The 11,654-nt window shown below is 49.3% G+C and overlaps 1 protein-coding gene across 1 annotated transcript in view; it reads right to left on the bottom strand.

Moving 5' to 3' along the window:
- Positions 1–10,731, bottom strand: part of Ppp6r1 (protein phosphatase 6 regulatory subunit 1) — a 25,812-nt gene extending 15,081 nt beyond the window's left edge. Inside the window, exons 1-2 of the mRNA XM_005369343.3 lie at positions 10,179–10,731; positions 270–502 (exon numbers count right to left, since the gene is read on the bottom strand). Coding sequence (XP_005369400.1) covers positions 270–496 — 227 coding nt within the window. The 5' untranslated portion in view covers positions 497–502; positions 10,179–10,731. The remainder of the gene's footprint in view (positions 1–269; positions 503–10,178) is intronic.
- Positions 10,732–11,654: the final 923 nt, after the last annotated feature.

Genomic DNA, 11,654 nt, shown 5'->3' with positions numbered 1-11,654 from the left:
AAAAAAGAAACAACAAAATGAGGACAACAAGAAAAGAGGCAAATGGAAGTGAGGAAACCTGGCTCCTTGCTGGGGTGTAAAGGGTGAATGAGACTTATCCTTGTATTTAGCATGTGTAGAGAACCTTATCACACAAAACTTTTAAAAGAATTGAACCATGAAGAGTATTCACAGGCGAGCTGTGATCCTGTAAAGGGCCTGACCCTCCCTGCCTTACTTCCTCATCCCCAAAGCTCAGTTACTGAGTACGGGGAGAACGAAGGACTCACTTGTAGCGTAGCCGCTCCTCACCACTGGCTGGGGGCTCCTGGGTGACCCAGGCCACCATGGCCTGCAGGTGGGATGGCTGTAGCAGGAAGTCCAGGAGCTTCCGGTTGACAACCTTGCACTCCTGCAGCACGTCCTCCTCATCCAGAAGCTCAGGCAGGCTCAAGTCCTCCTTTTCCAGCAGCGTGTCCAGATGAGAGCTTGTGTGCAGGTCAAACTTCCAAAACATGGCGCCCTATAAGCATGGGCATAATCAATTTGTCATACACACATAGCAACCCCTGCTGGATAAGGAAGTCCCAGTGACCAAGCACAAACACCCTTTCTAGGCCCCAGACACAGATTCCACACAAGTCTGCCTTGCACAGAAGCTCCACAGGTACAGCACATATGCTCAGCACTGTGACTAGCACCCAATCCTGTCAGGGAACCCAGAGCCCACCATTTCAGCCTCCAAACTGCCTCCCCCGCAGTATAATGCCACTTTGTCATCCTTAGCTTAGGGCCTGGTGAAGTCCTAAGTGTGGAGTATCCAGAGCCTGCATGGGAAAGCTAAACAGCCTGCAGTGACCTTGGCCCATCCCCGTGAGCCTGTATTCACTGTCTTGTATCTGGGCAAGGATATCATTTGAACTTCTGGCTTCAGATTCACTTTATTTGCTGAACAAATTCAAAGGCTCCCATGACCTCTAGCGCACAGCTGCTGTCTGTCCCAGCAAATCACCCAAGGCCGCCTGGTGAGGTGTGGGGTGTTGGCAGCCGGAAAAGAGGAAGTATGCTCAACTCGAGGCTGTGGCTGTTGCCTGGATACCACAGGCACACAAACACAGCCCAACTATACTCTCATCACCCCACACCCAGGCCTGGGACAGGGAAGAGGAAAACTTGGGGTCGGGGCTCCTAGGACAGTCACTAAACTAAAGCAGGGCCCAAAGAAACCCATGAGGATAAACTGTTCAGCAAGAGAATAAAGAGCTATCAAGCCCTGACTCCAGTAACTAGCTTTAACTAGAATACCCTGGTACTAATCAGCTGGCAGCACTGTCCTGAGTCCCTGCCCTGCACTAATGCCTTGTTCCTCTCAAACAACTACAAAGCTCCAGAGACCAACATCAGACGCAACCTATGCTACCACCTACGTATTCAACAACATGCATTGGGTACACAGATCCAAGCCACAGTCACAGAAGCTGCCATCATATCACACAAAATGAAAGAACTGAACCCCAGTAAGTTAGGAGGCTTCCTATTGACCTCAGGGGCCATCTGGCCCAAGAACAGCATCTGTGGAACTCTTGCTACAACTAAGGCCTAACCACAACTTCTGCTCTTCACTTGTTTCCTGATGGCCTGCCAACTCCCAGAGGCAGAGGCCACTGCTGCCCCAGGCCACACTGGATGAAGCAGTTCTAGCCAGGAGTGCCTACAACTTGGCAAACAGACACCAGACCCCAAATGGTCTCTTCTTGCACAGACCTCATGACTTCCTGAGATCCTCTGATTTGCAACCTGAGTCTGGTCCAGGCGAGAAGACCTCCTCCACCACAGCCAGCCAGGTAGAGCTCTCTGAAGAGATAGTCAAAGCCCATATTGGACTCCAGATGCCCTGAAGAACTATCAGGAAACCTATCCCACTCTTCTAGCCTTCTTCATGCTGTATTCTTCACTCACCCTGGACACACTGCACTTTGTTCTGTTTCTAAAACAAACTAAGCTTTGGTTTACCTCAGTAGTTCTGTCCCAGAATGAGGTTTCTCCTCATTCTTCAGGGTCTCTTACTAAGCATTTTCCTTGCACAGGGGCCTTTTCCCAACCAGCTAGGTGAAACCAGTCAGTCCCCTGGCCCAGACTTGATCCACTTGCTCTGCCCTGTATGGAGCTCATTTACTGCTATCCAGAAAGAAGATTAACAAACAGTAACAATGCACTTGTAGCTACATGTTCTGACAATAAAGACTGCAGGGGCTGAAGACGACTCAGTGGTTTAGAGCACTTGCTCAACCAGAGGACTCGGGTTCCATTCCCAGCACCCACATGGCAGCTCACAATTGACTGTAAACTCTAGTTCCTGGGGACCCAAAGCCCTCTTCTGGCCTCCACAGGCACTAGTCAGACATGTGAAGCATAGACATACACAAAGACCAAACATAAAACTTAAAACACATAAAACTTAAAAATTTAAAAAATAGGGCTGGAGAGATGGCTCAGTGGTTAAGAGCATTGCCTGCTCTTCCAAAGGTCCTGAGTTCAATTCCCAGCAACCACATGGTGGCTCACAACCATCTGTAAAGAAGTCTGGCACCCTCTTCTGGCCTTCAGGCATACACACAGAATATTGTATACATAATAAATAAATAAATATTTTAAAAAAAAATTAAAAAATAAAAAAATTGTAAGACTATTCTTCCAAAATCTTCCTACGTTACTAAGCACATGGGATACCTCCTAACACAGAACCTTACCCTTTAGTTGTAAATGCTCACAAATATTAGCTGAAAGATATACATATTGCCAAATGACGTTGGTCGCAAGGTTCCAGCCCCTGAAGCAGGGGTCTACTGGTCTGGGATTGATAAAGTAAAATCACTCCCAACCCTTGGCCCCATTCCATCAAGGCCAAAGGGAGAAAGTCCAGGGAGGAGGAGGCACAAGATCACTCAAGACAGGCTGGGAAGGAACAGGCTAGTCCCAGGGCCAATGAAGGTGCTGGAGGTGTTATTCTAGATGTGGGGTGAGGATGAAGGAACTTCTGCTTCATAAGAAACACACGTTGAGCAGACCTCAGGGGACCCTTTCCTACTTCCTCACTCAATGGCAGCCTCTCATGGGTCAATGGAGCACCTGACACAGAAGACATTCACTGCAAAGGGGAACAGCAGCCCAGAAGAACACTGACAGAGAGCAGGGGTGAGGCAGACAGGTTTCCTGATCTGCATATACGTAGGACTAGAATAGTCTCAAGGCGCAACCGCCACATTAATCATGACTCTGCTGATTTCCGGCTGGAGATCACGTGGTGTAAAGCGACAAGAAGTTCGCCTTGGTGAACATGGAGCCTCTCTACACGGGAGGCTGCTTCACCTAGCAGTGAGAAGATACTATGAAGTGTTCAGAACAGACAACCATCCACAGTGACAGAAAAGAGATTAGGTGTTTTGAGGAACTGGAGTAACTGCTTGAGGAGACAGTTTCCTTGTGAGGTGATTTTTTTTTTCTTAATGTTTTAAAACTGAGCCAGGAACAATGATGCCTAACTGGAATCTGAGCACTTGAGAAGCTGAGGCAGGAGGATCTAGGTGTTTAAAATCAATTTTGACCACTGGGCAGTGGTGACACACGCCTTTAATCCCAGCAATCAGGGGGGCAAAGGCAGGTGGATCTCTGTGAATTCAAGGCCAGCCTGGTCTACAGAGCTAGTTCCAGGATAGCCACAGCTATACAGAGAAACCCTGTCTTGAAAAACCAAAAAGAAAAACAAACAAAATAAAATCAATTTTTACCACAAAATGAGTTCAACACTAGCCTCAGTTACCTAAGACCCTGTCTCAAAAAAAAAAAAAAAAGTTCAAAAACTTTGAGAAAAAAAAAAGCATGAAATTGATTGTGGTGATGGCTATACAAAGTTACGGATGTATTCAGAACCACTGACTTGCAGTCTTTAAACAGATAAACTGGACAGCAAATAATAAGCCACCAAAACCATTAATGAAGAAACAAAACCTGCTCAGGGCCACTAAACTGGAGAGCTCAAGCAGATTCCCCTTTCCTCATCCCTGAGATAAGAAAGTCACCTTGTTAAGTCTGCATGGTGAGAAGATGGCAGAGGCAGGCGTGTGACTTAAGGAGCATTAATGGTACAGAGCCACACTGAGATGGCCATTATGGCCTACATCCATAGTAGGTGGTCCTCGCCACTCTGGGCATGGGACAGAGGCCTTCCTCAGGGGCAGGAGGCTTATACTCTGTGTCCACATAGGCCTGCAGTACAACTCTCACTGGGAGCTGCCTATCTTACAGCTAAGAGTCAACTCCTGGGCCAAGCCTGGTTGGAGAAGAGTCACCAAGCACACCAGTCTGCAGGCTCACAGACAGAGAAAGCATATGCAGCGTGAGAGTTGACAGGGGAGCCCAGAGGTCAGAGGGCCAGGTAGACTCTTAGAAGTGTGGAAGAGTTTCACTAAGTGTAGTGATGAAGGCTTTCTTCAGTGTGGCCAGCAGAATGCCATGCAGAGCATGGTGGGCAGATTCACTACTATGTGCTAGTCACATACTTCCCACTGTAATAAAGTAGGGCTTAGTGCTGGCGAGATGGCTAATTAAACAGGAAAAGGCACTGCCAAACCTGACAATCGGAGTTCAGTCCCTGGATCCCAGGTGTGGAAGGAGAGAACTGACTCTTACAGTGTCCTCTGACCTCTACACACAGTGGTTTTAAAAAAAAAGTACACTACACATACAAAATAAATGTGATAAAGTGAAGCTGTTTGAAGAACACAAAAAACCTCTTCCACAGTGGGAGACAGGTCAGGGGCAAGGCCAAGCCACCATCTGCAGCCAATCCCAGAACCTAGCCTTTTAGTATTTTGTCTTCGCACTTAACAGAAGGGAAAGAATCACTGTCAGTTCCATCTGACAACAGAATCCTATTTAGAAAAGGGGTCAGAAGAAAGAGAACCACACAGTTACCAAGAGAGAAAAACAGAATCCATATGACATGCCCTGGCCTTTTGACAAAAACTCTCACCACTCACTTCTAGACACTTGGTTAGAGGGCACAGTTCACAGTCCCTCAAAATCCCCATCCCCACCTCAACCTTACCACCTGTCCCAGTGACTATGTTGGGATTCTCTCCCCAAACTGGCTTCCCAGAGAACTGGGCAGGGTGCCCCTGGAACAAATCTAGAGGTAATGGTTAGTATAGGGTTCATGCAGTGTCCAACAGCCTCAGGAGTCTGGAAAACCCAGACTATCGGGGAGAGGTGCTGATTGAAGGCAGGTCCAGAAGGCAAATTCCTCCCCCAGGCTGTCCTGAGACCATGCTTAGACACTTTCAAGCAAGAGAGGTAGGAGACAGTCACTACACCAAGGGTGACAGAAAGGCAGGGACTCTCAGCATTTGCCCAAATGACTTAAGTACTTTCTTCAGATCACTCAGATATTTAACACCACACACCCCGCCACCCCCACCCTGTGTAACTTTCAGCAACTTCAAGAAAACGGAAGTGACAAGCACTGGTTTTAGAGACGGTTTGAAAACCAAGACTGGCTGCTAACGGAAGGAAGGGAAATTATAAATGAGAAAGGAAGCCATTAGGAACGAAAGTCGCTTTGCCTCTCCTGCCAGCTCTAACATCAGCAGCTCTGGCTTCTTGTTTTGTTGTTATTCTAAGTTCTCTGACACTAGCTGTCCCTCTCAGGAGCCTGCCAGTTCCTGCACCTTCTCCTTCCCTGGCCCCAGACAGAACTTAGGGTGGTCCCCAACCTGTCCCCACTGTTGCTGCAGCCACCACTGTAGCTTTAAACACTGCCTACCAGGAAACCCATCGGCAGGTCCTTTATCTGCCAATCCTGCCATACTTGCCCAAACCACCTCCCGACCCCGAGAGCAGAGAGCCCTTCGGGAGGGCCTTCAGGAGAGCCACCTGAGCTGCTCAAAGGTGTCAGCATTATGACAGACCCTCAGGCCAGTTGGCTGTTCTCGGAGGAAAGGAAGCTGTGCTACCAGCAGCAGGCCTGCTAGCTCCTTAAAAGGCTGGGTGGATCATGCCTCTATTTTTTAATGCCACAGCCAGCTCCTGGCCAAATCTGGAAAAGGGGTTTGGGACACTTAATACCAGGGATGAGGAGACAATAACAGCAACCTAACCACCTCTGGGAAGGATCTGCAATGTGGCCTTCAGAGCATATCATCACCCTAGCAAAGCAAGCACAGGGGGACAACCATTTAGAGAAGGAACCACTGCTAGAAAGGCCTGGCCACATGAACAATGAGCCAGGGCTTCCCATCGCTTAGGAAAGCCTGGGGGCAGAAGTCTGAGTGAAATAACAAACCACGGGCCTACCCTCAGAACCTAGAACCCTCCTCCCAGAGGAAAGAGAAACTTTGACCCAATCCCATAGGAGGGAGGAGTAATTAGAAAACAGTCTAAGGATACTTGGCCAAGGACTAGGAGAAGACTTGAAGATTTATACTCAGTACTCATCTCCTGGGGTGGCCACAGGGTTAAAAGGAAAAAGGAACAGCCTACTGAATGGATGTGGAATAGCCCCTAGAAAAACAGAGGGGAACCAGGATTGACGGACCAGACTTGGGAAGTTGAAGCTAGCCTGGGCTATATATAAAGATCCTATCTCAAAATTAAATTCAACTAAACTTCAAAAGACTGTCAAAAGTTCAAATCTTCAAGTGTGTGTCCAGACTGGCTTAAAACTCCCAAGCTCAAGTGATCCTCCTGCCTCAGATACCTAAGTAGCTAAGATTATAGGAACATATCACTTCACTTGACCAGGACTGGAATTTTATCTCTCCAAAATGAAAACCAAGGACCTAATGCCCCTGAGCCTCAGTTTCTCATCTGAGAAATATCTTACAGATGAGATTACTATAAGGCACCCCTTGGAGAATTCATAAAACTGGTGTGCAAAGAAAAAAACCCTGGTCTGGCATTGGTGTGTTCCCACCAAACTAGTATTGGGCACTGACTCCTAGCACCCACGCCTCTTACCTCTCTCCTGCAGCAAGTCTAATGGCAGAAGCACTCAACAGTTGTGCCGAATTGGCTGCTCTCAGGATGGGGGCTGTGCCCTCCACCTGCCCTACAAGCTCTGAGTCTGACTACCTCCTCTAGAGACTGATGTACACCGACTGAGACTGATGCCTCTACACTGACACCACTTCCTCCAAGAAGCCACCCCCAGCAAACCTCCTTCCTAAGCATCCCTTTGGTCACTCTATGAGAGCACATAAGTCTCGGCTGTGAGGAAAAGACAGGTCTGCCCAGGTACCTGCCACTCTCTAGAGATGCCACGTAGGATCTAACATACCGCCAGATAAAAAATCCAAAGTGTTTCTTGGTGGGTTGGGGATGTAGTTAATTTGCCAAGGTGTTTGTCTAGCATGCACGAGGCCCTGAGTTAGAATCCCAATGGTGGAGCACCACTATCATCCTAACACTTGGGAAGTAGAGGCAGGAGGATCAGAAATAAATCATCCCTGGCTACACAGTGAGTTTGAGGCCAGGTGGATCTACATGAGACTCTGGTTCAAAATAAAAAGTAAAAGTACTTGTTGGATTAATGGAAACTGAAGCCAGAGAGGAGAAAGTGATTTCTTGGCCAGAGTAGAATTAAAAAAGAGGGAAATGAGGTTGCTCTCCTTCAATGGAAGGAAGATGCTATATGACCCAACAAAAGCAAACAATCAAAGAGGATGAATATAAAGGAAAATACACAACAGCTCACATCACATAGAAGCACAAAGTACACAAGATAGGGGGCTGGAGAGATGGCTCAGTGGTTAAGAGCATTGCCTGCTCTTCCAAAGGTCCTGAGTTCAATTCCCAGCAACCACATGGTGGCTCACAACCATCTGTAATGGGGTCTGGTGCCCTTTCCTGGCCTGTAGGCATACACACAGATAAAATATTATATACATAATAAATAAATAAATAAATATTTAAAAGTACACAAGATAGTCAAGCAATAAAGCAGAGTAGCAGTGTTTCCCTGCTTTCTTTCCTATCAGCACCAATGGCATTTGGGACTGGATAATTATTCGTGGTGAAGTTGCCCTGAATACTGAAAGACAAGCAATAGCATCCCTGGGTGGGATATACATACACTAGATGTAGGAAGCAGACTTCCTCTTATCTCCTGTAGTTTTGACAACCAAAGGGTCCCCAAACACTGCCAATTGTCTCCTAGAGGACACATCGTACTGACTGAGAACTACTAAGACATCGAGGATCAAATCATAAATCTGAGGTCCTGATGTGGTGCACTTGTGCCTTACCTTCTGTGACAGGCATCAACAAACATTTAACTCAATCCCCAGAGCCACCCTACAGAGAGCCCTCCTATTAGCCCACTTACACGAAAAACAGGTATAGAACACTTGCCTAACTTTTCCAAGGACTCACCACTTGGAAAGGCAAGAGCCAGGACTCGAACTGAGATCTAACTAAAAGATCCTGCTTTAAACAATTTCTCATTATCCCAATCCCAAAGCTAAAGGTTTCGAGTCACTGAATTTGGGAAAATGATTCAAATTAGACAAAAGTTACCAGAAAATAAACAAACAAACAAACAAATCCACAGAAGCAATTTTAAACAACACAAGACAACTCCAAGTGTATGTGGCAGAATATGGCAAATGCTGCCATGTAAACTGTCCACATTAGGAACATAAAATGCACACAGAAACGATTCATAGTGTGTTGTTCAAACAATGCAGTCCCTGCAGCGTTGGCCTCGGTGCTGACAGAACCTCTCCTTCAGGATGGAAGCAACCCTATTGCAGTTTTACAGCCCTCAACCCCACACCACATCTGGCATACAATGTAGCTTCCTTTCCAGAAACTTCTTGCCTTCCAGGTAGATGTTAATGGCAATATGGTCTCAGTAAAGTCACCTTTGCATATTAAGAGTGTGATCAAGAAAGACCCTAACCACCGTAGCCTGGTAACATAAATATGTAACCCTAGCTACTCAGAAGACTGAGACAGAAAGATTGTCCAATCAATATCCCACTGGCTCTGCAGAGTTCAAGGCAAGTCTAAATAATGTAGTTAGATACTGTCTCAAAACTTAAAAAGTCATAGGGGAGGCTTAGGCTGTATTGTAAGAGTTGTTTGCCCAGCAGCTGGAAACCTTGGGTTTGGGCCTCAGCACCACCACTGAAGGGAGGAAAAAAAGGGATCACTAACCAGGTCACTTAAGGCCCTGTATAAATGTACCAGCCATGGCATTCCGCCCTTTGCCCTCTCGACACTTCAACCCACTTCATCCCACGGGACTCCTGCCTCCTGCAGGGCTCCCACCTTCACATATCTGCACGTGCTGCTTCTTCCACCTGGAAAGCCCTTCTTCCCACTCTCCATCTGTTAACTCCTACTCAGCCTTCCTCGAGAGAAAAGCCACCCATCCGGCCAGTCTCACCAGTCTCTCCCATTCTGTGGCCTGCTGCCACAGCACCCCGGGTTACCACCATCACAACACACTGCAATTGTGACCGTCCGACTCTGCCTTTGGTTCCCCGGGTAGACAAAGTGCCAGGGCCCTCCGCTGAGCACTCCCTTCGGGAACCCAGCACCAGGCAGGCCCTCATCTCACACTAGTATCCAGTCGTGCACCAAAGAACAGTAGCTTCCAAGTGCCTCCTCACCATAGGAAGCTAGGGACAGCCGGGGACATGACAGTCCCAGTCAAGGGGAAGGAAAAACCCGCTTAATCTTGCCTTCCTGAGCGGAGGGTGAGAACCAAAAAGGCCAAGAGTCCATGAAAGTCGATGAGAGCGAAACGGGGAGACGGAGGTGAGAACAGAAGGGCAGGCGGGAGGAAGGAAGACTAAGACGGGGGAGTGGGCCCGAGAAGTCCCAAGGGAGCTGAGTCAGAATGACAGGTGGAGGTGATGGAGACCCCAGTGGGAAGAGATGGGGGTGGTGGGCTGCAGGGAGAAGAGGCTAAGGAAGGAAGAAGAGCCTACGAGACTTAGAGAGGACCCTCACTCAGGAGACGAGGAAGATGTGGTGGGAATGATGACAGCGAGGCCCGGCGACAGGAAATAGACTTGACGATACTGACAAGTGGCTGAGAGACTTGGGGAGTAAAAGGGAGGATACTAAGAGACTTGGGGGCGCTCAAGGGGGCTGAGGCAGGAACTCGGGAGTGAGAAAGTGGCTGCGCTGCTCACCTGCGCGGGGGGGCGGCGGCTCCTCGCACTCGGGGCTCATCGGGGCGCCCCCGCCGCCCCGCCGCCGGCGGCTCCGGCCCTGCTGAGGGGCCGGCTAAGAGGGGCGGGGGCGGCGCCGGGGGGAAGCTCGCGCAGGCGCCCGGACCGGAGCTCGCGGAGCCGCGCAAGCGCCCTCCGGTCGCAGGGAATCCCCTGCCTCACCGCCGAGCGTCGACGAGTTCGGGGCTTCGCGACAAAGTAGGCGCGCTCGTTCCACAGCAGAGCTTCGTGGCAGACGCGAGGCCTGCGCAGACACCTCCGAAGCAGGGGCGACGAGGGAAGTCGCCGCGGGTTACACACACAGAAACACACACAGACAGACACGCCGGCACCGAGGGACAGGAAATAAAACAAACAAACAAAAAACAAAAAAACAAGCCTCCGCAGCCCCAACGGGCGCAGAGCTACACCCGAGAGCCGACGACCGTCTCCTCACTCAGTGTCCCCTGAAGCGGCTGGCTCTCTCCGGCCCAGCCGTCCAGCTCAAGGCCTCCAACGCACAGCCAGCTCCGCCACTGTCCCACAATGCCCCGAGCGCGGGAGGACCCAAGAAGACAGGCTCCGCCCTCTCGTGGTCGCCCTCCGTACGCAGGTGCGCGAGAGGCCGCTAGGTCCGCCGGCGAGGCGCGTGCGCACTGGACCCTGCCGCCCAGACCACGCCCACTCCGGAACTCCACCGCAGCCTCGGCCCGCCGTTGCCATCGTTCTTCCTGGATAAACTCGGTGGGCCCACTACGCAGGCGCTGCTGCACCCAGAACCCGGTTTTCTATGACTACATTCCAAAGCCCAAGACTACATTCTGTTTCAGGATCTTTCGCCCTGACAGCTACCTTCGGAAATCCATTTGTTATTCGGTCTCCTCCAGCCATACTTCCGCTTTGACTCAAGTGCCAACTCCTGAAGAATCCATTCCGACTTTTCCAGCCGAAGCTGGCTGCTTTTGTTCCGGCGGGTTCGTCGCGGACGCCTCCGCCGTGCTTTGTAGGCTGACCTCAGTCCCCACTTATGCAGATGCCCAAGCGGCGTCTACTGTTGCCAGTTGCCACACAAAGCTTTCTCTTGTCACGACCGGGAGGAACCCCTCACGCTGAATTTCAGTCAGTTAAGGGCCTTTTCTAGCGCTGAGCCTCAGTTTACCCCAACTTTCATGCCTCCTATCGTGCCTATTTTAGAGGTCAGCTGTAAAGACTAGTGCAAAGAAACTTTGCTGTTCCTTCCTGAAAGCCGCAGATTGGCACTTTATATTTCGGGGAAGTTATATTGAGTCACATTTGTGTGTATCGTCTCGTCTTTTAGGGAACCTAGTTGTTTTTCCCACCCCTTAATTCTCAAATGGCTTTAATGGACCTGCTTTCACGGATTAAAACCTGTTAATAATTATTTTTTCTTTTTTTTTTTGGTTTTTCGAGACAGGGTTTCTCTGTGGCTTTGGAGCC

This window comes from Microtus ochrogaster, unplaced genomic scaffold (assembly GCF_000317375.1).
Source record: "Microtus ochrogaster isolate Prairie Vole_2 unplaced genomic scaffold, MicOch1.0 UNK47, whole genome shotgun sequence".
NCBI classification, from domain to species: domain Eukaryota; kingdom Metazoa; phylum Chordata; class Mammalia; order Rodentia; family Cricetidae; genus Microtus; species Microtus ochrogaster.
Note: the sequence above shows the minus strand (reverse complement) of the source record. Positions and strands in the feature narration are given on the sequence as shown.